Below are 26,783 nucleotides of genomic sequence, written 5' to 3'. Positions count from 1 at the left end.
TGACTACTGAAGCCTACCAATATAAAAGAGCATTTTTATGTCTGCAAGCTTTCCCCTGATATCACTAGCTTGAAAAGACTTGATTTGCCAGCTTGGAGTTTTTATTGCCTAATTCTTTCCCCCCAGACAGCCGCTATCTTCAGAACCTTCCCTACCCTCTCCATAACTGCAAACAAGCAAAGCTCACCCGATTAGAACTCGCAGGTTTGTACAGTGATCCTTTGTTTAGAGCACAGCTGTCCTAAGACTGTAGTCACCTTAATTGATAATTTTACTTTTATTAAAGTTGTCCTTTAAAGCTAGCCACCTCAACCCTCAAAAAAAAATACATATATTAGGCTCTGGTCTGCAGAGCTTGACTGTAAGGTCTTTGGAAGAAAAATGTCCTGGACAGGTCCTGTGTCTACTGCACATGTATGTCACTGCCTCCCTGAATGCTATGGCTTGTTGTACTCATGGCGACCCCAGTAGTGTAGTGCTCAGCAGGAACTGCCTTAGGCACGGCATACATCAGGATTCTTACACCTTGAGGCTTATACCTCAATTTCCTTCACTCTCAAGAGCAAAGAGAGGAAGCATGGCAAAAACTGTGATGGCACTGGGAATTTGGGATTGATTGCACATCACCCAATACTGAAACACTTAAAGAAGGGGAGAGAGCCCCCTGCTTTCTGACTTTTCTCTTATTTTCCTGCTTACTGGTTTCAGGTTAGTGGCTCAGAAAGTACTAAAGTCAGTTGATCAGCATAACAGTCAGGCAACTATTCTTATTAGAAGAAGGTCAGCAATGGCAGCCTTTGTGTTTCTTTCTTTATTAAGTTCCCTTACAGAAGAAATCTCACTAAGTCCTTTAAACTTTTATTAACCCTTATATTAAGTTAGCAGCACCAAGTCATATTTAACTTTTGAGAATGAACAATCAGCTCTGCAGGGCTGTGTCATACCGGGTACCAGCCTCAACAGCACTGGATGAAATTGAAAGATCACTCAGCACTGTGATCTTCCTCAACTTTTGTAAACATCCAGGACACCTGCAGATAGAGCATACTGTTTATAGCATTATACTTTACTGTAGCACTATCACTGCTATACATTACAGATGCAATGTTGCAGAGATGGAACTCCATTGTTTGACAAGTTTACCGATCAATTGGTCATTCAGATCACTCAGTACTGCAGGACTATGTAATGTATCTGCAGCTGCTTGTAAACATCCAGGACTCTTGCAGATAGATCACACTGCCTGTAGCATTATACTTCACTGTTGCACCTTCATTGCTTTACATTACTAATGCAGTGTTGATGAGATGGAACTCCATTGTTTGACAAGTTTACCAGTCAAACAGTCACTCAGATCACTCAGCACTGTGGGACTGTGTGATGTATCTGCAGCTGCTTGTAAACATCCAGAACACCTGCAGATAGATCATACTGCCCATAGCATTATACTTCACTGTAGCACTCCCACTGCTATACATTACTGACACAATGTTGCAGATATGGAACTCCATTGTTTGACAAGTTTACCGATCAAGTGGCCATTCAGATCATTCAGTACTGCAGGACTGTGTGATTTATCTGCAGCTGCTTGTAAACATCCAGGACTCCTGCAGATAGATCACACTGCCTGTAGCATTATACTTCACTGTTGCACCTTCATTGCTTTACATTACTGATGCAGTGTTGATGAGATGGAACTCCATTGTTTGACACGTTTACCAGTCAACCGGTCACTCAGATCACTCAGCCCTGTGGGACTGTGTGATCTATCTGCAGCTGCTTATAAACATCCAGGGCATCTGCAAATAGATGACACTGCCCCTTACTGTAGCACTGTACTGCACTGTAGCACTTTTACTGCTATACATTACTGATAAAATGTTGCAGAGATGAAACTCCATTGTTTGCAAGTTTCCTGGACTGAAACACTTCACAGATGTGCAGCAGATCACCTAAGGTAAACAACAGAGTTCCATTTCTGCAACATTATATCAATTCTGTATAGCAATTATCTGCAGTAGCTGATTCATTACTTGGGAAGTGGTGAGCACAGGAATCTCCATATACTTTGTACACAGTGTAGACCAGTGTTTCTCAACTCCGGTCCTCAGGGCACACTAACAGGCCAGGTTTGCAAGAAAACTAAAATACAGGTGATATAATTTGCTGCTCAGTGATTGCAGTATTCTAGTCTGCATCTCCCCCAGGTAATACTTAAAATCTGCCCTGTTAGTGTGCCCTGAGGACCGGAGTTGAGAAACAATGGTGTAGACAGAGGTCTCCCTCATATTATTTTCTCTTGCATTCTAATGTTTATAGAATATAGTTTTCTGCTGTTTGAATGTTTGTTAACTTTTCTAGTCAAATAGTCAAATTTCTCGTATGATCGAATGTTAGGGATTGTTACATTTGACCTGTGAAAGGCAACAAATAGAAACTGATATTTAACACATAATAAAAACATTATGGGTATTATTTGTGATTTTTTTTCAAATTTGAAGACATTGGCCAAGCATTTTTTATACATAGACCCATAGCTCTTTGCTTGTATATTTGGATCTAAACCAATTTCATAGAAGATGTAACAGGGCCCTCTAGATCTCTCTGTGGCAAATTTTATTAACTAAAGCAATAGATACCCTATTTGATTTGAAAAAAATCCCTCTTCAGAATGACTCTTTTCAGAAAGCAAACTAGAAAACGTTTACCGTTAAAACATTTTTGTAACAGACATAATAGACATCCTTTGCAAAACTTTGGCTGCTGAAGCTATAATTAATGTTGATAGGATGGAACGGATGTAAATGGATAAGGGACTCTGTTTTTCTAGAATGTATTCAAAAAGCAAAAGTACAGTCTAAGTTTAATCAAAAAAAAAATATAAATAAAGAAAAAGTACCAGAACTGTATAAATATTCAATTTGTTTCTTTTAGTTACATTCATATTGTATTAATTTGCAGACAGGTGGAATTAGTGCTTGAGTTGTTCAGCCAGTGTATTCCATTTAGGACACAATGAATTATCAGTTATGGATAAATCATTCTGTGGCCATGATTAGACAAGCAGGTATGCATGCTGACCCTTTTTAATTAAAAAAACACAGCATGTTTTCCTGAAGCTGAGCTGATTAAAACTACATCAGCTCAGCCTAGTTCAATAGAAATAACTCTCTCTTTTTGACAGCAAAGAGTTGCCCATTCCTGACAACAGTACTTAGCATTTTCTTAACCACTTGCCGACCGCCGCCCGACTATATACGGCGGCGGTCAGCCCCTCCCAGGCAAAGTGACGTACCGGTACATCACTAGCCTGGGAGCGAATAGGGGGCGAGCGTGCGCCGCCAGAGGCGCGCTCCCGCCCCCGCTCGTACCCGAAGAAGCCGGGGCATGTGACCGGCGGACCCGATGTCCACCGGTCACTCACGACCGTCAGGTGGGGAGGGAGAAAGGCAGGCTGCTAATGTAAACAAAGCCGCCTGTCACTCTCCGCTGTGTAAAAGCACAGATCATTCGGTCCTGCTATGTAGGACCATTGATCTGTGCTGTTACACACAAAGCCACATCCAATCACAGTAAGAAACACGCCCCTAGGGACACACTTACCCCTCCCTCTCCAATAAAGTTAACCCCTTCCCTCCCAGTGTCATTTTTACAGTAACAGTGCATATGTATAGCACTGATTACTGTAGTAATGTCACTGGTAACCCCAAAAGTGTCAAAAATGTCAGTCAAGGGTCCGATCTGTCCGCCGCAATGTCACAGTACCGCAAAAAAATCGCAGATCGCCGCCATTACTCGTTAAAAAAAAACAATAAAAATGACAAAAATCTTTCCCTTAGTTAGTAAACGCAATAACTTTTGCGCAAACCAATCAAAATACGCTTTTTGCGATTTTTTTTACCAAACATATGTAGCAGAAAACAAATTGGCCTAAAATGTTAAAAAAGTTTGATTTTTACATTTTTTGGGGGGGGAATTTCATATAAAAAATGTGAAAAATATTGTTATTTTTGCAAAATTGTCGCTCTTTTTTTGTTTATAGCGCATGATCAAAAAAATCACACAGGTGATCAAATACCACCAAAAGAAAGCTCTGTTTGTGGGAAAAAAAGAACGTCAATTTCATTTGGGTACAGTGTCGCACGACTGCGCAATTGTCCGTTAAAATCATGCAGTGCCGAATCGCAAAATAGGCCCTGGTCAGGAAGGGGGTAAAATCTTCTGGGGCTTAAGTGGTTAAGAGGACTGCTCCCTCCACTATGTCAGTGAAACATCAGAAGAGCAATTCCCAAGGGGATCTATATTGATGAAGACAAGGTCAGCTCAAATTGAAGAAAGGGCACCAAAAATGTACAAAAGCTGAAATTTATCTAAAAAACATTCCCTACATCTTTGGCCGCATCACTTACCTGTAATAAAGGTAGTACTTCATTGTACAGGCAGCACGATCCTGGAGAAATCTTTACTGCAGGGATGCCTGTCCTCTTCCTAGCTCTGAACTTCTGGCACTGCAGGTGTTAACATCTTTGGGTCTTCAGGTAGAACAGCAGTACAGATAGTCTGAAAAGGACACACCTCCTCCTTCCTCTTCCACTGAAAAAAGTTCTGAATATTCTGTCTGTAACACAGTCTGTGAATGGAGGAGAGAATCCTGTGACTGGTCAGACTCCCCCCCCCCCCCCATTCACAGATCATATTACAATCAGTGCAATCAATGAAAAACCTCTCTCAACTAAGGAGGAGGGGGGCAGCATATCCCTGATGGACCATACTGCTGTTCTGCATGAAGACCAGAATCTGTTGACACCTGCAGTTCTGGAAGAGTCAGGAAAAAGACAGACATCCCTGCAGTGAAGATTACTCCAGGATCCAGCTGCCTGCACAATGAGAGACTTCCTTCATTATAGGCAATGTGACTAAGGCTGTAGAGATTTTTTTTATGTTAGTTAAACTTCAGCTTTACAGCGGAAGAATTTCTTTAAAGAAATTCTGTTACTGAAACAAAAATGGAAATTAAAAAAAATGTATTTGTAAAGAAAATAGTAAATACTCACCTCTCCATCCATGTTAACAGCCTTCATTGCAGAGAAACTGTTTCTTGAAGAGTCTTCAGAATCCAGCTCTTCAGGAGTGTTGGACACCTATTCCCTTGCTGCCTCCTATCTGATACCTTCTGCCAGCCCATAAGACATTAATCATGTATTATCATGTAGGGATCAGTGGAAGGAACTGCAGTGCATGATGGGGGAAATGCCAGCATCTGACACTCCGGAATATATTGAATGATAGATTCTTCTGGCAGCCATAGGCCATGAATGGGTACTACATTCACACTACAGCGATACTGTAAGTGCATTAACATGATTGTTACTGAAACACATGACGGTGTATTTTCATTCATGCTGAATGGCATCCATATGTACCAATGTACTATACATTACAAGGATTTTAACAAACTTTGTTGCAGATTCCTACCTTTTGTTATTCTGAAGAAATCCCTGTGTGTTTGTCTGTATCCATGTGGGAAAGTGAGTCTAATGGGAGTTGTTTCATATTTATCAATCAGCTGTGTACCTGCAGGGCTCTAATGAGGAAATCTGCTGTGCCTTCATCCCTTTAGCCATGATTTCCTATTGGAAGCATCTCACCAAAAATGACATATTTGTTGCAGGGGATGCCTGAAATCTGACTTGTATCTTAGTACAGACTTTTGGAAAAATTGATGATCCAATCACACAAGCAGGAAATTATGTTTCTGGGGGGCGTTCTGTACACATTCTGTGTACAGAACACATCCAGGTAGCCATATTGCATTTACACAAAATAACAGAGCTGCAGATTGGAAAGGAAAGGGAATTTTTAATAACATTTAATTACAATGAGTTGTGTCGCAATTGTAAACGTTATATTATTTTTTCCCCACAAAAGTGGAGTTACCCTTAAACACAATGCACATTAAAGCACGGCATAATGGCTCATTAACATACGTGCATCAGGCCTGAGAAGAGCAAAAAGGCAAAGGCAGAGGGATAGGCTTGAATTGAAAGTAAGAGCAGTGATTCCTCTCCTTCCCTTATGCTCTGCTCAAACAAACAGAGAAAGGGAGTCTAAAAGCAAGCAGCTACTGATATGCTGTCTATTTGGAAACCAATAAAGCTCTGTGAAACCACTGTCATGGGTGGACTTAGTACTACAGTAAATGTCAGATTTGATATACTGCTTGTATATCCCCCACGCCAAATGGACCACAACAATTTAAATACCTGGGCTCTATAGTAAGAATAAACTGTGGTATGCAGCTGCTATGGTAAAGAGGTGAATAGGTGAATGTGTATAGCCACTAATAGAAGAGCTACCTATAGCGCTTGCTTGATAATAGTAGTAATGATGCTTTCAATAGTTTAAATAACCTTAATACTTACAAAATAAAGTGCATCAATAATAAAGTGCAAAATAATGCATAAATAATACAATCAAATGTATACAAAATAAACACAGTATAAACCAGTAATTTAATGTTTTATTAAGTTCAGTTCAATTTAAAGTACATGAGACGTGTCAGGTGCTAGTGTCTCACTAGTGCTAAATAAAGTTCATAAATTAAAGGTGACTTTTGTGTATACAGTTCAAAGGTTATTCTTTTGTGCAATATGAAGGAATAAAGTGCAGGTGCTCTGTGCCAGGCCTCTCAATCAGCCTTGTGGCAACGATCATTTTCCACCATATAGGGTAGTAAATGGCTCACTCACCAGAAAGAATGGGTCTTATATGCCTTATAGCATTAAGACCGGACAACGCTTGTTTGGCCACCAGGGCCAGATGGGTCCCGTTCAGGGTACAATATCTCTGTTCACAGTATCGGCAGCTTTCACTTCTCCTTTCCCCCACATTAGGCTGGGTATAATAAGAGAAAAAAGATCCAGATGGTGCAATATCATTTAAAATGTTTTATTTTCTTCCATGATACAAAAATAGTAAAAACAAATGCACAAAGTTCCACAGTAAAAACCATCACAGACAGAGCCCGGAGTGGAGAGCGGTGCATTCCACTTGGCTCCCATGATGATGTGCGTTCCACCACATGCGTTTTGTCACTACGTTGACGTCTTCAGAAGTCAAACCTGACATCAACGTAGTGATGAAAAACGTGAGGTGGAACGCACGTCGTGACTTCACGAGAGGCGAGAGGAACGCACGCTGGTAATCACCGTTCTCCACTCCGGGCTCCATCTGTGACGGTTTTTGTTGTGGAATTTCGTGCATTTGCCTTTACATTTTTTGTATCGTGGAAGAAAATAAAACATTTTAAATGATATTGCACCATCTGGAGCTTTTTTCTCTTACTATACCCAGCCTGATGTTGGGGAAAGGAGAAGTGGAAGCTGGCAATACAGTGAACGGAGGTATTGTACCCCGAACGGGACCCATCCTGGCCCTGGTGGCCAAACAAGCGTTTCCCGGTCTTAATGCTATAAGGCATATAAGAACCATTCTTTCTGGGGAGTGAGCCATTTACTACCCTATACGGTGGAAAATGATCATTGCCACAAGGCTGATTGAGAGGCCTGGCACAGAGCACCTGCACTTTATTTCATATTGCACAAAAGAATAACCTTTGAACTGTATACACAAAAACTACAGCAAATGTTTATTTGTAAAGCAAAGATTGTATATACATAGAGAGAAAACTATATATTATTTAAAACCTTATAAACATACAAAATGGGGATTAACGTTGTCAAAAGAACATAAGAGTTTCCCCTTTTGTTTAATTCTTTGTTAACATGCTTACTTATATATAAATAAATAGTAACAAAAGGTCTGCAGTGCTGGTCTTTCCTGGAAAAAAAATGCTGCTCCAATCACCAGTCACATGACCAAGGGTCTAGATCAGAAGTGTCCAACCTGAGGCCCTCCAGATGTTGCAGGACTACATCTCCCATATTACTCTGTCAGCTAAGAGGCTGGCAAGGGAGTATGGGAGATGTAGTCCTCCAACATCTGGAGGGCCGCAGGTTGGACAACCCTGGTCTAGATCTTTGCTCGTAGCAAAGATGGATGGCATTAAATGTAGGGGAAGAGTTCAGACTAACTGTTCTTGTCCTTCAACAGAAAAAAATGTCAAAAGCATTTTTAATGAAGATATATGATGTTCCCTTATTGGTTAGAGATTTTGTATATCTAATTTACTCATTCATTTTTAATTATATTAAATTGATCCCTCTGCTTTATCTCTTAGCCAACCATAGCAAAGCATTTTTCTTAATATATAATATCCATTTTGCCTCTAAGTGATTTGCTGTACTTTAGGATCATAGCAGAATATTTGCTAATAAGGAACTATCTACTTTGAGTTAACTTTTAGTCTGCATTAAGATTTGCAGTGCTAGACTAATCAAGGAATTATAAGGAATTAGACATTTATCAGAAATCTCAATAAATGGTTTGTGCAATTGAATATTTAACTCTAGACTGTGTGGTAATGGAGAAGTAATAGAGTAATAGAGAAATCCTCACATATTTGTGGCTAGACGGATACAAGTATAAACTATGGAAATTTAGTGTATTTTCTAATATCTTTTATGCAGATTTAGCTCTCTAGAAACTAAACAACTCCATGTTCTTTGTATTCCTTTATTCGCTGATGAATATTCATAGAAATTATATAATCGGCTTAATACAATTTTCATTTTTTTGCGCATTACAAATTGGGAATACGCAACTTTCACGTGAGCTATGAATATTAAATATATCAATTAGCATTTTTATGAATAACAGTGAAAAAAAAAAAACCAGTGAAGTGCATTGGTACATAGGGAATATGCTATTATATTCCAAATACATACAGATCTGTATCTGAAACCCCAATAGAAGGTAACACATTTTCAGGAAGTTTCTGGTTCCAGAAAGATGTGTAAGCAAAAATATCCTAATGTGACCCTGTAAGGACCAAAATATGGAATTTGCCATTCCACTTCTACCTTACAAAGGTGCACGGCCTGGTGCAAATCTAATTATTCTTTATTCACTATCTAGTGAGTCATTGACCTGAAGGAAGCATGCAGAATAGGAGATCAGATATGTTTATCTTTATTGACGTCATGCTTTTTGTGGATTAGTGATTTTGTATGTATGAAGACAACATCAAGATGTATGACATAGATCAGGGGGAGTTGATGTGCTTAAAGTGTTACTTAAGGTAAAAAAAATGTTTTATTGAAAGTGTAACTCTACTTCAGTGGGAGAAAATAGCAAATAAAAAAATAATATATCTTTTACAATTGTGACTCTTGTCATATTGTAATTTAATGTTATCACAAATGACCTTTCCTTTACAATCTGCAGCACAATAATTTATCTGGCAAATGCAATGCAATATGACTACCTGGAGGTGTTCTGTATACAGATGGTGTACAGAACACCCCCTAAAAATGTAATTTCCTGCTTGTGTGGTTGGCTCACTGATTCTCCCAGAAGTCTGCACTAAGATACAAATCAGTTTTTTTGCATCCCTTGCAACAAAAATGTATATTTGGTGAGATACTCCCAAAGGGAATCACATCTAAAGGGATGCAGACCCTGCCATTTTTTCCTCATTCGAGCCCTGCAAGTGCAGCAGCTGCTTGATAATTATAAAACCACTCCTATACAGATTCACTGTATGAACACGGACAAACAAACAGCTATTTCTTCAGAATAACAAAAGGTATGAATCTGCAATAAAGTTTGTTAACATCTCTGCAATGTACATAGATCACCCAAAGGGGAATGCTTTTTTTTTTTTTATATATATCAACAACAGTGGAGTTACTCTTTAAATAATGAACATGTGATATTCACCTGCTCTAGTGATATTGTTTTGCACAGAGCAGCCCCAAACCTCCTCTCTTATTATCCCCCCCCCTGGTGATCTTGACTCCTCCTCTTCTTTGTGCATGCTCACTCCCAAGCTGTGTGTTTCTATGTAGCCTTGCTCTATAGACATACACAGCAGGCTTAGCCACGCCCCCGCTTCCTCCTCCCAGTATTTGATTGCCAGCCATTGGCTCCTGCTGCTGCCAAAGTCCCTTTGTGAAGAGGAAGAGAGGGGAGAAGAGATGCAGCCGTGGACATCACTGGATCTCTTTATGCCTCTATTCCCCTTTACACAGGTAAGGGAGAGGTCAGAAAGCTAAAAAACATTTTTTACTTTTATATGTAGGGAATGCATATAGGTAAAAAACATTTTTGATTTAGAACCACTTTAAAGTTGTTTTACAAATTTTTACTACTTTCCGTAATTAGACCATTTGAAAACATCCTTGAAGTGGTTAAAACAAGCTCATGGCTGCAGCTGCAGCCTTGAGCTTTGAATTTTTTTTTAGCCAGCATTAGGCTATTCAGTAAAACTGACCTGGAGCACTATTAAGATATTGAGAAGGCCCACCTGTGGTGCTTTCTGACTGCTGCTCTCCCATTCATCTGGTCTGCCTCCAAAAAAAAGAACCTGTTACCTTCCCATGCAATCACAAAGATTTTCTAGCCCCTTTGTAATAGCAATAAAATAAATAAAAAAAAAAGTGTTTAAAAAATGAAATTAAAATAAAGCAAATTGGAATAAATAAATTTACTTTTAACCACTTCCAGCAAACCGACGTACCTGTACTTCAGTTTGAGGTAGTGGTTGTACCAGGCTAAAGTCTGCAGCTGCAGGCTTCACCCTGGTAGTGTTTGTTAGAACTGGCGGTCAGCTTTCTAGTGATAACAACAGATGCAGCTCAGCAGCCGCTCTGCCATTTTCACATGGAGTGGGAAGGGATGTCCCCCCTCTCCCGATGACTTCCACCGCTCCGCCCAGGTCTCCCATCCCACCAGTAGACCCAACCGAACAGCCGCCATGTCCACCAGCTGGCTGGAGTCCCCAAAAAAGCTGGATTAGGCTTTGATTGGCTCTCGGATGTAGTAACCCAGAAGCGACGTCACAATGTCACTTCCGGTTTACTCAGCTGCCAAACAGCGCTGATTTAAAAAAAAATGACAGTATTCAAAAATGCTGATTTTGAATCATGAATTTAGACCCCAGATCCCTTCCATAATGAGTACCTATCACTGCCTACTACTGTCACAAGGGATGTTTACATTCCTTGTGACAGAAATAAAAGTGATCAGACTTTTTTTTTAAAGGGACGGTAAAAAAAGAAAATAAATAGGAAAAAAAAGTATTGCCACGATCTGCCAATAATTCTAGCAAAAGACGTCCTCTGTAGCTCTAAACTGGTAACTGTTAAACATTTTGAAAGTGTTGCCTATGGACATTTTTAAGTACCGCTGTTTTTTGCCATTCCACGAGTGTGCATAATTTTTAATCATAACCTATTAGGTATCTATATACTCGTGTGACATCGTCTTACACAATTTCCAAAAAACTGGGCTAACTTTACTGTTTAGTTTTTTTTTAAATTAAGTGAAGTGTAGTTTTTCCCCAAATATTTTGTTTGAAAGAACACTGTGCAAATACTGTGTGATATAAAATATTGCAATAATTGCCATTTTATTCTCCAGAGTCTTGGCTAAACATATACATATATATATATACAGTACAGACCAAAAGTTTGGACCCACCTTCTCATTCAAAGAGTTTTCTTTATTTTCATGACTATGAAAATTGTAGAGTCACACTTCAAGATGTAGTCACCTGAAATGGTTTTCACTTCACAGGTGTGCCCTGTCAGGTTTAATAAGTGTGATTTCTTGCCTTATAAATGGGCTTGGGACCATCAGTTGTGTTGTGCAGAAGTCAGGTGGATACACAGCTGATAGTCCTACTGAATAGACTGTTAGAATCAGGGCTGTCTTTAACACAGGGCAAAAGGGGCAGCTGCCCCGGGTCTAGTCATTGTTGTGGGGCCCAAAGCAGCTGCCCCTTGAGCCCCCAAATAGTTGATAAGTGGATTCAAGAGGGCCCAAGAAAATTTTTGCCCAGGGTCCAATCAAGAATAAAGATGGCCCTGATTAGAATTTGTATTATAGCAAGAAAAAAACAGCTAAGTACAGGAAAACGAGTGGCAGAAGAGACTTGTTTGGGATAAAGAACACAAGGAATGGACATTAGACCAGTGGAAATCTTTGCTTTGATCTGACGAGTCAAAATTTGAGATCTTTGGCTCCAACCACCGTGTCTTTGTGCGACGCAAAAAAGGTGAACGGATGGACTCTACATGCCTGGTTCCCACCGTGAAGCATGGAGGAGGAGGTGTGATGGTGTGGGGGAGCTTTGCTGGTGACACTGTTGGGGATTTATTCAAAATTGAAAGCATACTGAACCAGCATGGCTACCACAGCATCTTGCAGCGGCATGCTATTCCATCCGGTTTGCTTTTAGTTGGACCATCATTTATTTTTCAACAGGACAATGACCCCAAACACACCTCCAGGCTGTGTAAGGGCATTTGACCAAGAAGGAGAGTGATGAGGTGCTGCGCCAGATGACCTGGCCTCCACAGTCACCGGACCTGAACCCAATCGAGATGGTTTGGGGTGAGCTGGACCACAGAATGAAGGCAAAAGGGCCAACAAGGGCTAAGCATCTCTGGGAACTCCTTCAAGACTGTTGGAAGACCATTTCAGGTGACTACCTCTTGAAGCTCATCAAGAGAATGCCAAGAGTGTGCAAAGCAGTAATCAAAGCAAAAGGTGGCTACTTTGAAGAACCTAGAATATGACATATTTTCAGTTTTTTAACACTTTTTTGTTATGTATATAATTCCACATGTGTTAATTCATAGTTCTGATGCCTTCAGTGTGACTCTACAATTTTTATAGTCATGAAAATAAAGAAAACTCTTTGAATGAGAAGGTGGGTCCAAACTTTTGGTCTGTACTATATATATATAGATATATATAATGTGTGGGGGTTCTAAGTAATTATCTAACAAAAGATACTGGTAATTGTCTAACAAAAGATGTAAGCAACAAGTGTCAGAAGTAGGCTTTGTTCTTAAGTGGCTAATGCACCCCCATGACCCTGTGCATACATGCACATGCAAACAAGTGTATAAGACATGCACATGTATATAAACAGCAACTGTGCCACATATTTGAGGTATCACCACAAATTCCAGAGTAAGGGCAATAATAATATACTGAGATAATAATAAACTGATTGTTTTTTATATTGTCTGGTTATTCTGTTTTCTCTAAAAAAGTGTGTAGCACCTTTAAAGTCTCACATTCTCTTCGTTTTAGTTTTTGTAAATATATTTATTTGGGATATTGTGCACAACATATCCATCCACACCAGGTTACATCTAGAACTAATAGGGTAGGTGATGAGTGGGGGCAGAGGAATGACAATTTCACTGAAAAGAGCAAAAAGCAGCAAAAGGGACACTTCTGACAGTATCCCTGGTGCCAACAAATAAATAAATATATATATATATATATATATATATATATATATATATATATATATATATAAGTTCAGCTTTTCTTCTGTAGAAGAAAAATGCTTATACTTACCTATTCTTAGGATGCTTCGGTCCAGTGACATGATTGTCCCAGCAGCCAGCTTCAGGGGAGAGGATAGAATACTGACAATGGATGGAAATTCTGGGCAGTGACATCACCCATAGGCTTACTATGGGGCACCTGCTGTTGGCTGTCTCTCCTCTTCCCTGAAGTTGGCCGCTGGGAGCAGACCACGTGACTGGACTGGAGAGCAGTTTTAAGCTTAGATAGTTTTAGCCCAGACTTCTACTTTAAACATTTGACACATTGGGGTAGATCTACTAAAACTGGAGGATGTAAAGTCTGGTTCAGCTGTGCATGGTAGCCAATCTGCTTCTAGATTCAGCTTGCTCAAATAAGATTTGACCCCAAAAAAAAAAAATGGAAGCGGATTGGTTTCTATGCAGAGCTGCACTAGATTTTGCACTCTTCAGTTTTAGTGAATCACCCCCTAGGTCTATTTTAGTGAACACTGTGAGCCTGAACCATCATATATCACCTCTCCCTTCTGATTTAGTTAATGTAATTATATGTTTCTATAACCCATTATAATACAGGATAAGCTAAAAAAAAATGCATTTAAAAATAATAGTACTTTTCTTTTCCTGAAAAAACAAGCTTTTAAATTGAATATGTTGTTAGGTTTAGTCTGTATTTAAAAGCAATCCATTTTGTTAGATCATTTGTTTTAGCTCTTACTTGCAAATGACGTCATTGCTGTTTTTGTCAATGATACAGAGTCCACCTCGACACCTCAGACATTTGTCTACTTCACATTTGGAGCCTTCGTATCTCAGCGGGCAGACACATTCTACGCGGCCATCATCGGAGATTGTGCAGGATTCTGAGTTTACGCAGTAATGGTGGCACACATCTAGGGTGAAACAATGTACAAATGATCTTAGTGATGAGAAATCACAGGGAGCAAGCATCAGAGCATCATATTTTGTTTGGAAAGCTTTTATTTGGTTTTATTTGGTAAGCATAAAAGTTAATAAATCTAACTGTAATCATTTTGTTATTACTACAGCCATGTTTAGACAGTAAAAAGGTCCACTGCAGTAAAACGGAAGCCTTAACGTAGAAGTAAAGACAAAACTTTTCCCCCCATTTTTACTATTCATTTGTGTCCCATTGGGGAGACTTCCATTTAATTACTGTCCCATAGCCAAAACATGAAGTAATAGGAAATCCCTCCAAAGTGTAATAAATGCCTGGTTGTCCTAATTGGAAGATTTCCCCTCTATTCTTCTTATGTTGACAACCTAAAATTTGGGATTTTCTTTCACTTTCACTTTTGGTGATACTAGCAAACTGGACAAATAGAGAGGGTAAATATCAGTAATATGGGACAAAGAGCAATACAAACCTAACAAGTGTTCTAATATCGCTCTACGGTATCCAAAACAAAAAATGTCTGAAAGGAGGATTAAAACCTTTTTTTTTTTCATTTTGGATAGAGTAAGGGGGGGGGGGGGGTTATAATCCCTGTTAGATTTTTTTTTTTTTTTTGCCATCCACAGCCCATTGGGGAGATTTACCTTCACTTTCTGTCCCATAGATAAAACAGGAAGTGATACAATACCCCTGCAAACAGAGGGAATCCATTGGGGAACCCCAGGTCACAAGAACTAGTGTCCCCATTGGAAGATTTACCCTCTATTACTTTTCTGGGGACAGCCCAAAATCTGGGATTTTTTTTACTTTTACTAATAATAACAAGGGAATAGTGGGGACACACACAGACCCGCCGTCATATGACGTTGAGCAGGATAATGCACTCTGTGCGCCCCTGTGTCCAATCACAGCTGGTCACATAGTAAATAGAAAGAGCTGTTGATCGGCTTTCCTCAGTTCGTGCCTGATAGGCATGAGTAGAGGAGAGCCGATCTGCGACTCTCCTGACGGGGGGGTCTGTGCTGGTAATCAGAGCATTGATTACCAGTGCAGGCCCTTGGGGGGGTTGCCACTAGAGCCACCAGGGATTCCCACCCATGGCCACCAGGGATGCCCACCCATGACCACCAGGGATGCCCACCATGGCCACCAGGGATGGCAATCAGAGCTCAGGGAGTCTGCCACTGGTGCCCTCCCCATCAGTGCTGCCCACCATTGCCACCTATCAGTGCTGCCCACCAGTGCCCATCATTGCCATCTATCAGTGCCACCCACCAGTGCCCATTATTGCCCACCAGTGTCGCCTATCAGTTCCCATCAGTGCCACCCATCAATGCTGATCAGTGCCACCTATCAGTGCCCATCATTGCTACCTATCCGTGCCCATGAATGTCGGTCAGTGCTGTCTATCAGTCCCCATCAGTGCCGCCTATCAGTGCCCACCAATGCTGCATATCAGTGCTACCTATCAGTGCCAATCAGTGCTGCATATCAGTGCTGCCTATCAGTGCCCATCAGTGCTGCATATTAGTGCCACCCCACTAGTGCAATCAATTTTATAACAAACAAAAACATTTTTTTTAAACTTTTCGGTCTTTTTTTATTTGTGTAGCAAAAAAGAAAAAAACCTTACAGTTATCAAATACCACCAAAAGAAAGCTCTATTTGTGGGGAAAAAAAATTGGCATTCAAAATGCAACAGTGCCAAAAGCTGAAAATTGGCCTGGGCAGAAAGGGGGTGTAACTGCCCTGATTTTAAGTAGTTAAGGTATACTTCAAAATGTGTACAGTGCTTCTGTTGAGAGAAATAAGGAGAGGAAAAGAGCTTAAAATCATAAAAGGGTTCTTCCATAGTAAAAAAAAAATGGAAGCTGTTGTTGATTGCTTTTAATAGGTGAAAGCCCCAAGGCCTTCATTCCCACTACTGTTTCTCTAAATAGTGAGCCATTGACCTGGAATAAGCGTGCAAGTCCAGAGTTCAGAATCGAATACTGGTTACAGGTCACTGATTATCTTAGTAGTGAAGCAAAAAAGTTCCAGAGCTTTCACATTTAAAACAAGCCAGTCTCATATCGACCATGTTGTACATAAAAGCATGGGACAGAGGGATATGAAAGAACAAAACCATATGATCTAGATAGCTGTCACACCCAAAACCATTGTACAGAGCAGGTAAGTATGACATATTTGTTATTTTTTTAATTAAAAAAATGGACTTTAGTATCACTTGATAAGCCCCTGTAGCAACATATTATCACCTTTTCTTTTCTTCCTCAATGCTGTGTCCAGCCAAAAAGAGTGAAGACAACATTCAGTACCTTCAGGTATGGTGGAGCATGTGACTCACTCAATGTGACATCATTGGTGCTTGTTGATTGGCCCAGTGTCCTTATATGGGGGCAGGATGAAGCCGCAGCCCTGTGTAAGCTCTGACCCAGTACCGATGGCTGAAAAGAGCCACAGGGGAAAGAGGAACATTGTAGTGAACCGGATTGGTTTGCTCTGCATGAGAAAGCACATGCCTACTTTGAGCCTATCCAAGCCTCAAATTTCAGCATAGAGGGGATGTTTTTAAAATTGCTTCTTGAATATTTTTTCTTTACTTTCGGCATTGCTATACCTAAAGAGAACCTGTATACATAGCTGGCTTATTTTTCTTTTTTTTTTTTTTTGCTTCACCACTTAGTTAATCAGTGATCTGGAACCAGTAGGCAACCCTGAACTGGATGTGCATAGCTATTCAAGGATAGTGACTCACTGGATAAAGAAGCAAAATTAGGGAGGATGGCCCCAGGGCTTGCACCTTTAAAACCAATCAGCAATGACAGCTTTCATATTTTTATCATGACCCCTTCTTTGAATTTGTAGCTGGTAATATGTTGTTACTGGGTTATAGTGTAAACTATTTCAGCACCATGGACAGTGGAAAAGCCGTTTCTATTATTCTATTCTATAGTCTATTATTCTCTATGTCAACACTGTCCATGGTCCTGAAATTAAGTACAGTGCCTAAAAGATGCCTAAGACCCCGTTCAGACAGGGGCGACGCTACTTGCTGGGGCGACCTGTGAACCGCGACCTTGGCGCGACATGCACGGACTTCATATCATTGAAGTCAATGCAGGTCGCCCCAAAGTAGTACAGGACCCTTTTTCTAAGTCAGAGCGACTTGTGTCGCTCCTATTAGAACGGGTCCTGTGCTAATCAATGGCAGGCGACCCACCGCGACTTGTCAGGCGACCAAGTCGCCTGACAAGTTGCGCTAGTGTGAATGGGGACTAAAAGATGCCTAAAAGATGACTCATTATTTAACAATATGTCTTTGTTTCTTTCTGCAAACATCGAGGTATCTCATTTCAAAGCATTGGTTCTATCAACAATGCTCCATTTGCTGGGTTCTTACTTTGAGTTCCCACAAGTCCTAAATCCCACCAGACACTACAGCAGTAATTAAAACACTTCCAATAGAATTCTAATACAGGCTTTTGTTGGAGGCTAGTTTGTACAGCACACTTTATGAGGGTTTACCATGGAAACATCGATCTTTTCTGGAGATTTTTATTTCAGAAAAGACAACAAAATAGTCATGAATTAGTTCAGAGTGGAATGATTAGAACCGTGAAGTTGGTAATAGGAAAAGCTGACAAACAGCAATTAAATATCAGTACAAAGAGACTGGGGAAAACAAAACAAGTTTACTTAAGATAAATTGCTTATTTAAAAGGAATAAAGCTGAAATCCCCAATTTTATTTCAGGCCCTTCTTTGTAGTAACATGATTAAGAATTTTAGGCCACTATAAAGCAATTGCAAAGACCTTTAACCTTCATCACTTTTGGAGACCTTAAGTTCATTCAGAGAAAAACTGTGGGTTTAACGCAGAGCAACTGCACTTTAAAGGATATATAAATCTAAGAACAAACATTTGATATATGTTAGCTTATCAATCTTAAAAAAAATAACCTAAAAAAATCAATAAATAAAAAAATAAATAAATAAAATTAACAACCATTTCTTAGATATGGTGGCTGCTTTCATTTAAATTTTTCCATCTAGAAACATTTTCAGCAAGTACAGAAAATGTCTGTTGAAATGCAGTTTCCTTGTGCCATTATAACTTCTCTTAAATTGAAAACACAAATAATGCTATCTTCCTCCAAAGCCATTTTCTGTAAACATGTAAACTTTGTAGAGATGCATTTGTAGCCTAAATAAGGAGATTCAGACTCAGCGCAATCCAAACAATGATATAAAAATAAATAAAAACATGCTAGAAATAATCCATTTGCTGCTAACACAGAAAAGTGTTTTCACTCCTCATGATATTTTAGTAACTCAAAAACAGTGCTGCGCTACATCCACAGTGCTTAATAAACTCCCACAAACAATAGTATTATATAGAGAAGTGCTTATGCCGCTGTACAGAACACTGGTGAGACCTCACTTGGAGTATTGTGCGCAGTACTGGAGGCCATATCTCCAGAAGGATATAGATACTCTAGAGAGAGTCCAGAGAAGAGCTACTAAACTAGTACATGGATTGCAGGAAAAAACTTACCAGGAAAGGTTAAAGGACCTTAACATATATAGCTTGGAAGAAAGAAGAGACAGAGGGGATATGATAGAAACTTTTAAATACATAAAGGGAATCAACTCGGTAAAGGAGGAGAGCATATTTAAAAGAAGAAAAACTACCACAAGAGGACACAGTTTTAAATTAGAGGGGCAAAGGTTTAAAAGTAATATGAGGAAGTATTACTTTACTGAGAGAGTAGTGGATGCATGGAATAACCTTCCTGCAGAAGTGGTAGCTGCAAATACAGTGAAGGAGTTTAAGCATGCATGGGATAGGCATAAGGCTATCCTTCACATAAGATAGGGCCAGGGGCTATTCATAGGATTCAGATATATTGGGCAGACTAGATGGGCCAAATGGTTCTTATCTGCCGACACATTCTATGTTTCTATGTTTCTATATATCCTATATTACAGTGATCACATGAATTATACAAAAGTGTCTATATATCAATCAAAGTTTCAGGTGAAAATAAATCTAAAAGTGCTGCTCCACCAATCTGTGCACAAAAAAACTTTCCAGGGTGCAGGTGTTCTCTTCCACCAAAGTGCTTTTTGCCGCCCACCTCATATTTTGGCCCCTGTTTCACGAGTGGGTCAAAATCAGCAGTTCCCCTCTTGGGATAATCAAGAGGTTTATCTGGTGGGCTGCTGGCGCACTGCTCCTCTGTATCTCCCACTACTCCCTTTAATCTCACTGATCTTCAGATCACACTCGTAGTTGTTGGGTATAAGGAGGAACGAAATGGCAAGATCTACTGCCCTCTGTACAAACTCTTATTGCACCTCATAAAACGTAGAATAAAAATACTCACAAACAAGGCACTTTTAGAGTCGGTTCACACTGAGGCGACACGACTCTGTACTACTTCGGGGGCTACTTGTGCATTACATTGCCCCATGACTTCGGAGCGACTTGCAGGGACTTCACATAATGGAAGTCTATGCAAGTCGCTCCGAGGTCGCCCCGAAATAGTACAGGACCCTTTTTCTAAGTCGGAGCAACATGTGTCGCTCCTATAAGAAAGGGTCCTGTATCGGTCAATGGACCGCGAGGGAGCGCGACTTGTCGGGCTGACAAGTCGCCTGACAAGTCGCGCTAATGTGAACCGGCTCTTAAGCTGTGCAAGCTTGCAAATACTTCTCATATGTCAAGATGGCCGTGGGATGATGTTTACAAACAATCTCCGCCCCCTATACGCGTTACATCAATAGGAGTGACTTCTTTAGTACCCCTACAAAGTGCTTTGTTTGTGAGTATTTTTATTCTACGTTTTATGTGGTGTAATAAAAGTTTGTACAGAGAGCACTAGATCTTACCATTTTGTTCCTAATTATACCCAAAAACTACGAGTGTGATCCAAGGATCAGTGAGCTTAAAGGGAGGAGTGGAAAATACAGAGGGGCAACGAGTCAGCAGCACAGCAGGTAAACCTCTTGATTATACCAGAGGGGAACTGTTGATGTTGACCCACTCGTGAAACAGGGGTCAAAAAATGAGGTGAGCGGCTAGAAGCACTTTGGTGGAAATCACTTTGGTGGAGCACCTGCACCCTGGAAAGTTTTTTGTGCACAGTTTGGTGGAGCAGCACTTTTAGATTTATTTTCACCTGGAACTTTGATTGATATATGGACACTTTTGTATAATTAGTTTGATCACTGTAATATAGGATATATAATAATATTGTTTGTGGGAGTTTATTAAGCACTGTGGATGTATTTATTTTAATTTTTTTACTAGTGGCGCAGCACTGTGTTCGAGTTACTACATAAGGAAACTGTCCAGTTCAACAACCATGGCTCACACTATACATAAAGGTGGCAGATCTTCTTTCATAGAAAGAAGCTAAGATTTCACTGCCTGTGTTGTTAATTTGATAATTCATTTCTCCACAATATTTAAAGACACAGAGGTAAGTGGAGCTTTGTTTTAAAGTGCATTTACTGATTGTTTGGAATTTGTAAATACTTTAGTGTGCAAAACCTGGCCCCAGGTTCACTTTTACTTTTTTTTTTCTTTTTTTTTAATTATTTATATCTTTATTATTTTCCACCAATAGACAAAAGTATCACATACAAAAATACTAATAAACAATGAGTCTTCCCAGGTTCACTTTAAATCACACCTTTTAATATTTCCTTTTTGGAAGAATTGAAAAGATTACAAGAGATACACTGCATTGCCAAAAGTATCTGGACACCTGCTTTTACACGCACACGAACTTTAAAGTGGAAGTAAATTTCTTTTGCTCTTACCTATAGGTAAGCCAATAATAAGGCTTACCTATAGGTAGTGTAAATATCTCATAAATGGGCACCATTTAGGAGATATTTACATTGCATGCAGCCAGTGACATCAAGGGCTCATGCACTCTGAAGGAATGGCCACCCCCGTGCCGTTCCTTCAGAGCTCTGTGCCGTAAACGGCAGCTCCCGCGTGAATGCACGGGAGTGACTTAATCGCGGCTTCGGCCAGTCACAGAGCCATGGTCCATGGACCCAGAAGCAAGACAGGTGAAGATGGGAGCCCCTGAAGCGCTGACTTCTTGGTGCGGGAGGGCTTCATTTTAAGGTAAGTTCAACATAATGTACCAGTATGTGATGCATACTAGCACATTATGGCTTTACATTGCAGATTCTCAAAAAAAAAAGAAAGAAAAGACCAGCAGTTTACAACCACTTTAATGGCATCCCAGTCATAGTTGGTAGGGTTCAATACTGAGTTGGCCCACCCTTTGCAGCTATAACTCTTCTAGGAAGGCTGTCCACAAGGTTTAGTTATGTGTCTATGGGGAATGTTTGACCATTCTTCCAGAATTGCATTTGTGAGGTCAGGCACTGATGTTGGACAAGAAGGCCTGGCATGCAGTCTCCACTCTAATTCATCCCACAGATGTTCTATCAGGTTGAGGTCAGGACTCATCCATGTCTTTATGGACCTTGTTTTGTGCACTGGTGCAAAATTATGTTGGAACAGGAAGTGGCCATCCCCAAACTGTTCCCACAAAGTTGGGAGCATGAAATTGTCCGCAATGTCTAGGTATGCAAGAGTACCTGAGCACAAGGTCTGGTCCATATAGACATGGTAAAATGAGTAAGGTGTGGAGCAACACAAGTGTTTTGTTGGTCTAAGTGACCTTAGTCCCACTGAATACATTTTGTATGAATTATAAATGTATTGTGAGCCATATCTACTCATTCAACATCAGTATCTGACCTCACACATGCTTGTTTGGCTAAATGGACACAAATTCCAACAGACACAATATTGTTGAAAGCCTTTCCAGAAGTATGTAAGCTGCTGTAGCCACAAAGGAAGGGGGGGGACAACTTCACAAATTTTTTTATTACAATAAAAATAAGGACCTGGACTGACTACGCCTTTATACCCCCCCCCCCTTTTTCCTTTCCCCCCTCCCCCTTTAATGTTTATTTTACTTCGTTGGTTGTTAAGCACGATGGCATCTGGTTATATTTGAAGTATATCAGAACTCTTCTACTACAATCTAGTGACATGCATAATGCTATAGACTTTGCTGTGTCCATTGTACATCACTGTCATTTCGCTTGTTTTGTTATGATAACCTTCAATAAAATTTTGTTTAAAAAAAAATAAGAATAAAAATAAAAAGAGCTGCAGTTACTAGTGACCCAAAGGTTTTATTTAATTTATTTATGTGAGCCAAAGGTGTTAGTGAAAAATATCAATTGTAACCAGGGTGTTCTCTAGGAAGCATTGGTCATCTCTGTTTGGGACACTTTTTCTAAAAATTAGTGTAATCACTTGGTTAAAAAACTGCTCTTGCTTTTTTATTTGGATACACATAGTTTTAATACAGACTGAATATATCAATTGGATGGTTAATTTTTAATTATTATTTATGCACATGTTTTGATGAGGATTTTGTTTGTTGAATTATTATTTATGCACATGTTTATTTATTAAGGAAAATTTGTTTAGATTCATTTATTTGATTTAAAGTAATATTTATATATGCTGAAGATAGTTACACTTAGTGCGGTTACATCTTCATAATAATGCCCATGGTTTTGGAATAGAATATTGAACAACGTATATAGGTTTGTTAGTCAGATTTTCACTAAATATCCCCGATCACCTGACCTGTGTGGTAAGTTGCTAATGCTTTGAAGTGTGAAAGCCTGATGATCAGCCATACTTGGCTTGTGTTTTTGGTATTAGTTTTATGTTCATATATGAATAAAAGGATCTTTTAATTAAACAATGATACACTTGTGGTTGTGATGAAAATGTGGTTTGCATGTGCTACTTTCTTATGGATCTTGTCAGAAGAAGGACTCAGATGTGCGTCTTATTGGTTAGTGCAGTCACATGGCTGTCCTGACCTGTGATCACTTGCCATATGATGGGTACTCACTCCGGGGCTGTGTGTTGCGGTGTACACCAGCAGCAAGGGGTATTACAGCCACTATGTGCAGCAGTATCGGAAGGGGTGGCGAGGATGTTAGTTCACCTTTATTTTTCATGAAAAGCACATGTGGATCTTCTAAGCAGGAGCCACAGCATGAAAAAGCATTGAACATTTATAGCTGTCTTTAGGTATTAATATAACCTATCATATATACTGTAACCAACATGGTCTATGATACATCAACATGCATGAATAGGAATATTTACATAAATTGATCACATTCACATACAGTGCCTTGCGAAAGTATTCGGCCCCCTTGAACTTTTCGACCTTTTGCCACATTTCAGGCTTCAAACATAAAGATATAAAACTGTAATTTTTTGTGAAGAATCAACAACAAGTGGGACACAATCATGAAGTGGAACAAAATTTATTGGATATTTCAAACCAGGCAGGCCCGAGATACTGTTGTGGAGAAGTTTAAAGCTGGATTTGGATACAAAAAGATTTCCCAAGCTTTAAACATCCCAAGGAGCACTGTGCAAGCAATAATATTGAAATGGAAGGAGTATCAGACCACTGCAAATCTACGAAGACCTGGCCGTCCCTCTAAACTTTCAGCTCATACAAGGAGAAGACTGATCAGAAAAGGTTGAAAAGTTCAAGGGGGCCGAATACTTTCCCAAGGCACTGTATATAATGTATACAACACAACTGTATAAACAGTAAAAATTCCCTTTAACAAAAGTCCTTTTAACTTACGGTATTGGCATCTGTCCCCTGTATATTCATTAAAGCAGGTACATTGGGCTTGATTTCCAGGTGATACGCTACATGCACCTCCATTCTGACACACATTCTCGCAGACTTTTTTGCCACAGTTAGGTCCTGTAAATCCTAAAGCGCAGGTGCATGTGGGTTTACCTGTAGAGAAAGCGATGTGTCATTGTATATCATAATACTTACAAAAAAAACACAATCTGGCATTTTTTGACCCAGATAATTATTGGCTCAATTTAAAGGAAGACCCAAATCAATATATATAATTGCTACATGACTCACTTTGAAATGTAATGTTCGAAAAGGTAAACTAAAGGTTTTAGACAATACATCTTAAACTTACTTGAAAAAATCTCCTGTTATGTTAACAGTGTTCCTGTCTAATGACCCTCTTTTTTCACAATTTCCTGGATTCCCTACATGTTTTGTAGCTTCTTCTCTGCTGTTTACTTTTTTTTTTAATTCTTTATTTAAAGGTTTGCCATGAACAATAAGGAATAACAATGCTACAAACAATTGCATGATAGTAATAGAAATGTGGACTACGTAGTACAGGGAACAACCTTGTGTAAAACATACTATCATAAAGCATAAACATATAGTGTAACCTGGGTTCGTATGTTGTCTTATCTTCCATACTTATTCATTCATGTGCAGCATTGCTGTAAACAAGAGTTCGTGTAGAGGGTAGTCCAGCGACACCCACCCAAGTGGAGGGGAATAGGAATCCCTGCCGGCATCTACCACTTGGCCGGCAAGGGGGCCCACCAAAACCCCCACCCGAAGCGGGGAAGACCCCGGGACCAGCCCCCCACCCTTTGTTTGGAGCACACCTAGTGGCATTTTATGACTTAATAGAAGGGATAGGGCAAACACAATGCCCTAAGTCAGGGAGGGAGGGGAAGAGATGCAAGAGAGGGGAGAAATGAGGAGAGAGAAAGGGAGGAAGGAAAAGGAGAGAGGGAGGAGGGAGAAAAAGATAGACAGTAAAGTGAAAAGCGAAGAGTGGGGGTCTGCTCCGTCCCACCCTCTGCTGTTTACTTTTAATTTCTGTTACTGCTTTGTAGGGGGAGGTGTTGCAAGCCAGGACTTTCTCCCCTATCCACAGCTTTACATGTTATGGTCAGCTCCCACTCTGCTGGTCTCAACCCTGTATTGCATCCTTTCTCAACCAGGATGCTGTGGCCCTGATGAGCTCAGACAGCACTCCAGGGTGCCGCAGCACCCTGGAAAAGAAAGGCTGTTCTAGACATTCTAGGATACAAAAATGGCAATATGATGCGATTGGTACAGCCTGGGCTGGGACAAACTACATTAATGGAAAGTATAGTGTGGTCCAAATCCTCAGGATAAATCATGTGGCTTCAGGAACTGCTAAACAGTCCAATCCAGCACTTCTGAGAGACTGAAGAGATTTCTAAGCAGCAAACAGACAAAAAGAGCAAAGTGTGCAGACTAAGTATAGTGGGTATGTAAACATTTATTAAAGGAAGACAATTAGCAACTCACAAAGCATAATTCATCTTTCTTTATGCGAGTTGCTAATTGTCTTCCTTTAATAAATGTTTACACATCCACTATGCTCAGTCTGCGGACTTTGCTCTTTTTGTCTGTTCTAGACATTCTAGATAATAAAATAGATGAATTCAAAGAAATCCGCCTACTCCAGTTTTTAAAATTCAGTTTGACTGTAGTATGCCGTTAATGCTTTTTTAGCATTTCAAACACAATCCACATTATTCTACTGGGATATTCTTGTAACAACCTAAAACAGGATTTCTATTCACTTAATTTATCCTTTTTGTAAAAATTACTCTGTGCTTGTTGTACCAAAACATCCCTCTCTATGAAATTCCAGCACTGAATGGAGCAAGTATAACTTCCCTAAGAAGGGAATAATATTCCATGACCTTTTCACAATTACATTAACGGAGGAAAAAAAAAAACATTCCAACTATAAAATGTAATGACAGCTTTTTAGCTGCTGCATATTTAGTTATCTGGGTCACCAGCCATTCAACTAACTGTAAAATGTAATAGACACCAATTGCTCTAGTAGAACTAGGTAAGGCAGGCAGTTTCAAACCATAGACTCTTCTGCTAGATACAAGAACAGAATACATTGAGTGTTCTGTATTGCTTGTGACCTTATAAAAAATGGAAAATGTACAGAAAATCTGCTACATATGCCAGCACATGATGCATGAATGCACGTGGTCCAGGCTAAACAATTCAAAAGTACCATGATAGATAGATAGATAGATAGATAGATAGATAGATAGATAGATAGATAGATAGATAGATAGATAGATAGATAGATAGATAGATAGATAGATAGATAGATAGATAGATAGATAGATAGATAGATAGATAGATAGATAGATAGATAGATAGATAGATAGATAGATAGATAGATAGATAGATAGATAGATAGATAGATAGATAGATGAGCTTCTTGGACAGCCCAATTCAAAACTGTAATCATTACAGTGATACTAAACTCTGGTTTAAAAAGAAAAAAAATATTTTCAAGTAAGTATTTTTAATTTAAATTAGTACCCTCTGTTGCTCTCAGACTCCTCCAAATTCCTTTGATTTTTGGTGCTGTGATCTGACTTCTTATTGGAGGGTGGCTACATTCATTCTCTATGGTCCC

The 26,783-nt window shown here is 39.6% G+C and overlaps 1 protein-coding gene across 6 annotated transcripts in view; it reads right to left on the bottom strand.

Annotated features, from left to right (window-relative positions):
- LRP1B (LDL receptor related protein 1B) overlaps positions 1 to 26,783 on the bottom strand; it is a 2,177,452-nt gene that overhangs the window by 57,775 nt on the left and 2,092,894 nt on the right. For all 6 annotated transcript variants that reach the window (XM_082262163.1, XM_082262161.1, XM_082262165.1 and 3 more), the window contains 2 exons: positions 24,110 to 24,271; positions 14,185 to 14,359 (listed from right to left, as the gene is read on the bottom strand). In XM_082262163.1, coding sequence (XP_082118289.1) covers positions 14,185 to 14,359; positions 24,110 to 24,271 — 337 coding nt within the window. The remainder of the gene's footprint in view (positions 1 to 14,184; positions 14,360 to 24,109; positions 24,272 to 26,783) is intronic.

The sequence above is a fragment of the Pelophylax lessonae genome, assembly GCF_965119305.1.
Source record: "Pelophylax lessonae genome assembly, chromosome: 6".
Lineage (NCBI taxonomy): Eukaryota > Metazoa > Chordata > Amphibia > Anura > Ranidae > Pelophylax > Pelophylax lessonae.
The sequence above is the reverse complement of the archived record's forward strand: the minus strand, read 5'-3'. Positions and strand labels throughout refer to the sequence as shown.